Source organism: Camponotus floridanus, unplaced genomic scaffold, assembly GCF_003227725.1.
Source record: "Camponotus floridanus strain SB8 unplaced genomic scaffold, Cflo_v7.5 scaffold38, whole genome shotgun sequence".
NCBI classification, from domain to species: Eukaryota; Metazoa; Arthropoda; class Insecta; order Hymenoptera; family Formicidae; genus Camponotus; species Camponotus floridanus.
The window spans coordinates 1,755,001-1,760,557 of NW_020229525.1; the positions used below are offsets into that span (position 1 = coordinate 1,755,001).

Below are 5,557 nucleotides of genomic sequence, written 5' to 3' on the forward strand. Positions count from 1 at the left end.
TCATTCTAGACACTCTTGTACAAGTTTTATACTCTTATTATATGTAATTATTAGTATTACAGTATTATATCAAAGATTTCTTTAATGATAACACGTTAACAAAACTGCTTATCATTGTTATGGATGATATATAATGACGAACAAAAAAAAGACGTCAATTTTACACACTAAATATTACACAAGAAAATGAATAAGTAACTTGTAAGAATTCTATAACTTACTGTGTATATAAAATAAAATACTTTTTCTTTCTTTTTATCTCTTTTTGCTTACTCGGATGTCATATTATAACACTTCCAAATATATTTCTCTGTTAGGTGTTACATGCAAAATATATCTCAAAACAATCTTAACAAATGCAACTTTTTAAAATACTATTATGCAAGATGCACAATCGGAATAAAATATAAATGATAATGTATAAAAATGTGTATGAATTAAATTTTTCAGACCCTTTTCAAATTTATTAAATCAAATTAGTGAATAAATACTTTGAACGTAAGAAAAGCAATAGTAATCATGCATAAATTTTGAGGGCATGATAGATTTGTGATAACTCAAATTATTAAGATAGAAAAATATACAAAAATATAAAAAATTGTGGGGAAAAAATTCTAATAGTTATTTATTTATTTTGTGATTTTGCAAGTATAGAATAAGGATATAACACATGCTTATACAAAAAAAAAAACAATTCAAAGTATTTGTTCACGATAGTTAGCTATATCCTATATTATATATTTCCTATTTACAACATCTACATAACATCGACAAAGAATTCACAAGGATTCCCCATCGCAATGCGAAATGACTGTCTACTACCAGATAAATCTTGCTGATTCTGCTGATTGCCTGATCCTGTTCCCGTTTGAACAGATTGCTCGGAACCACTAGAACGACTGCGACTTCCGTTAGATCTCTTTCCATTCGATCCATTACCATTGCCGGAATTTTTACTTGGCATTGAGGGCATTGATGGATTATGTAATTCTGATTCTGATGCCGAAGAGCATGATTTTAAATCGTGAATAGGTTCTTTGCATATACGTTCACTACCTGCACTGCTACCACCTATTTATATTAATATACACACATAAAATATATCTTTTAAGGAAATTGATTTTTTTAAAATGTAAAACAAATAAAAGAAATGCTCAATTTTACCCGAACCACTATGCACGCTCTCTTCTCGATGGTAACCATAAACAGTGGGCTCATTTGTGAAATTAAATGGCATGGGACTGTAACCAGTTGCTGAATGTGGTGCATATGTTCCCGAATAAGGCATGTCCCAAGCATTTGGTGGTGGCAAGGGACCAACTGTATCACAATCTAATTTCATGCTACTCATGGCTGAACATAGATCACCAAAAATGTAATAACATTGCTCAGAAAATGTGATTTTGTTCACTGTATGCCGAATGAAGCCAGCTTTCAGCATGAGTGATGCATATTTCCTAGCATCACGCCGATCAATAAATCCTTCCACATGCGTATTCAACCAGTCCACAACATCCGCACCGATAAATGCATTTGGAATGGTAATTTTAAGCCACATTCGATCGCGTATCTCTAAGCCTGAATCAGATCGAGCCATTGCTCGTACTACTGTCGGCATGTCGGTGTTGACTGTTAAATGAAGCTCTTCCAATGGTCCTGAGTCAAATATGTTAATTCAGTATATATAGGATCTATCCAGTCAATCCTTCCCTATTCTCTTGTCTATTCTATTTCTATTTCTCAATCAATTGACATTTTTTTTTTATGAAAAAATCTTGATGGAACACTATGTTTCCAAAGTTTAAAACAATTAAAAATAATAAGAATTTCTTTTCTCATTTAATTTAAAATTTAAATTCTTATTTAAAAAACTTAAATCTTTAATGTTTTTATTAAAAAATTGTTCAAAACTTTGATTTTATTTAATTTAAGAATTAATAGTGTTTATTGTATAAGAGTGTTATGTGAGAGTTTTAATATTGAAAATTTTCATTTCGTTAATTTAACCAAGAAAATTTAGCATTTATTAAATGACAATTTCTTATAACTTACGTTCGGTATCTGGCAAAGTGCTCGCCAGACTGCTTGATGTTGAAGTTAACGTTGTGGCACTTGGTGGACGAGGTGGAAAACCTTCACCTCGTATAGCGGCCGTGTGCGCTACCCATGCACCAGGATCTATGGGACGTACTGGTTCTGTGCGAGGTATCGTAAAATAACCTTTAGGATTTGGATCCCAACATTTTGCAACTACAAGTTTTATTGGTCTAAAAAGAAAAAAATATAATATAATATAATAACTTTTAATATAATATAATAACTTTTGTATTCTATTTAAACAATTATATAATTACACAGATATGTATCATAATTGATACATACCCTGGTTTTTGCACTACTTCGCGTAATACCCTCACTGCCTCGTCATTAGACATATTTTCGAAATTAATATCGTTGACTTGAAGAATCATGTCACCAGGTTCTATTCGACCATCTAAAGCAACTGCTCCTCTATTTCAGACCAGTATATTAAACAGAAAAATATAAGAAATAGAAAATTTATAACATTAATAATAAATACCATAATACAATAATAAATACCATATCTGTACAATCAGTGCACAGTACATCAGTCTCATGCACAAATACTATAATGTAAAGTACAGAAATGCAAAAGTACAGAAGTAACGAGAAGTACGAAATCTTTGTTCTGTTTTCACATAATTTAGTGCAGAGGTCATTAATAAACATATATATAAATATAATTAATATTCATATTAATTATGTGATAATTAACAGAGATATTTTACTTTATATAACCTATTGTTGGTGAGAAATAATCTTGATTTCAATTTAGTAGTTTTGTTTAAGGTATAGTTGTCTCTGCTAAAATGTAAATAAAATTTTAAGGAAATATGCATACTAACCCTTTCATTATTGAACCAACATATATTCCTCCATCTCCACCTTTGTTACTCTGCCCGACAATACTAATACCAAGGAAATTAACAGTGTCCATGTTCAGTGAAACAGTTATAATATTTAAGGACATTGTACTGTCAGTAATACTACTAAACGATGATGTTCGTGACATGGGTGGTAATCTATGTCGTCGTTTTCTTTGCGGTCGACGTCGATCTATAAGAGAAGAAAATTTTATAGATTCACATTTCGCGTATATCGAAATAAAACAAGAAATTTATTAGCTACATGGTTTTGTATCCAAGGTTTAAACATAATATAAGATGTTATAAGGAGTCTTAATATCTTATCATATTATTTCGATTTATTCATACCCAAAGTGCCTCTATCAACTGTGCTACTCATATTAGTATGACGACCCGTCGTCGATGTGATACGACTGCTCGCATCGTCATCAGATTCCAAAAAAGTTGTTGTTTCTAAATCTGAACTTAAGATGGAAGCAGTTTCATATCCATGACCAGAGCGATGTTTCGAATGACCATTTATACGAAGTCCTATGGAATTTCTCGTAATTTAAAATATGAAAAAAAAATATTTCATGTTAAATATCTTTTATTGTTATTTTATATTATTATTTCCCAAAATGTGATAGTTTATATACAAGCTTTACTTTTTTTTTTATAAATATATAAAATAACTTGATTATATTTTATAATTAATTATATACAATATATTAATATACTATCATTTTTCCACCAGTAGCATACCATTATATTTGTTGTACTTTTCATATTTTTCCGAATGATGTCTCGAGCTTTTATGTAAATGATGTCCTTGTCGACTGCTTATTATACTCTCTGTCTCTGTTAATGTGTCGTCGTGTGAAAGTGGAGCTGTTCCTCTATTACCATGTCCAGGAGTTACATGATCTACACGATCATGTTTCGCTTCACTGTGTGCCATGGAATCTGTACATTGGGATGCACCATCCGAGACATTGCTACCTTCAGCGGATACCAGCTGTCATAAAATGTTGCTTCATTAAATAACATATTTATTAAATTATATTTTGATAAAAAATACTTTCCATGAGAATAAAAATATACACATGTGTCATATTCAATATCTGATTCCTGTAGAAAGGTCAAACATGGAAATAACATGATATTCTTTATTTTATCAATTTCTGTTTAGAAATTTAAATAATATCTATTGAAAAAAGACATTATTCTAAATCTTACCCAAAATATACACATGTGTCATATTCAATATATGATTCCTATAGAAAGGTCGAACATGGAAATAACATGGTATTCTTTTTTTTGTCAGTTTCTGTTTAGAAATTTAAATAATATCTATTGAAAAAAGACATTATTCTAAATCTTACCCAAGAGACAACTCGACCATTGAAACATGGTAAATGAGCATCATCATCTATAATTTCTTCTTTTACCACGCTAATATAAAGAATAAACAAATTAATTTAGTACAAAAGCATGTATTATCAATATCAAACTTAATAATTCCTGATTTGCTACTATGAATTTATAAATATATAACAAAAGTATTAATAATCCTTATTTCTTTGTGTACTATTTTAAGTATATAATTTAATAAAGTTAATTTTTAAATACATGTCATGATTATGTTTCACTTATCATTAAAAAATTGTGTTACATTGCTATCATAAGACAAAGCTCCGTCAACTTTTTAAAAATAGTATAAGAATAGTATAAGAATTATATTGTACAAGCAAATAGCAAAGATAATAGGAGTAATAATATGCCACAAATAAAAAAGTCATTCAATCGTTTATGTAATGAAAAAAATTATTTATCAATATTGCTAATAATCGTAAGATCTTAAGAATAGATAGATAGATAGGTAGATGTATGATGCATGAATACACACGCGAATTGCAATACCGATTATCGGAGCAATGATTCGCAAATTACATTTTGTTACAATGTGCATAACAAATAAAAGATTTAATATAATATGTTACATTACATGATATGTAGACACAACAAATTAGTAATATGAGAATAAATTCATTGTATTATCACTTACCCGAAGTCATCGTCCATTGACTTAAAGAAATACTTGTAATTCGGCCGATTTAAAACATTCTTGAAATCGGCAAGGGTTACCCTTTCTGGCGATATATTGAGCTTTACTAGATACGGTGTCTCCTCATCGTCCATGTGATAGATAATCTTCGTCTCTTCCATCGTCTGGAATGCGTATCACACTGGGTTCATTCGCGATATGCAGAAACGATACGCTCGGATCGCACACGGATTCTATCAACTCGGAAGATATTCTTTTAAACCAACATGGCGTATCGTGTATCGAGCCAAAGCCCTGATGTGTACAAAAATCGCCTGTTCATGACTTGTGAAATCTCACGACTCACAAATATCGTTGCACGAAAATGCAATCACGTTGTACCGCTAACTAGGAAGAGTTTACTGGCATTAGCCGTTGAATTCACATAATATCCATTGCAATCGTGACGATAAATTTAACGTCAACATCATCAGCGTTGCGTACACTTATACATGTATACGCATCCATACCACTGGCAGTTGGCGGTCAGTGTTACCAACTTGTTTGCGAGCTCTGACTCCGA

At 30.8% G+C, this 5,557-nt stretch overlaps 1 protein-coding gene across 2 annotated transcripts in view; it reads right to left on the reverse strand.

The window, feature by feature from the left end:
• The window catches only part of LOC105257731 (segment polarity protein dishevelled homolog DVL-3), an 8,395-nt gene extending 3,239 nt beyond the window's left edge, over positions 1–5,156 (reverse strand). For both annotated transcript variants that reach the window (XM_025411174.1, XM_011268558.3), the window contains exons 1-9: positions 4,996–5,156; positions 4,313–4,382; positions 3,693–3,945; positions 3,297–3,479; positions 2,928–3,138; positions 2,383–2,511; positions 2,053–2,267; positions 1,165–1,656; positions 823–1,071 (exon numbers count right to left, since the gene is read on the reverse strand). In XM_025411174.1, coding sequence (XP_025266959.1) covers positions 823–1,071; positions 1,165–1,656; positions 2,053–2,267; positions 2,383–2,511; positions 2,928–3,138; positions 3,297–3,479; positions 3,693–3,945; positions 4,313–4,382; positions 4,996–5,156 — 1,963 coding nt within the window. The remainder of the gene's footprint in view (positions 1–822; positions 1,072–1,164; positions 1,657–2,052; positions 2,268–2,382; positions 2,512–2,927; positions 3,139–3,296; positions 3,480–3,692; positions 3,946–4,312; positions 4,383–4,995) is intronic.
• Positions 5,157–5,557: the final 401 nt, after the last annotated feature.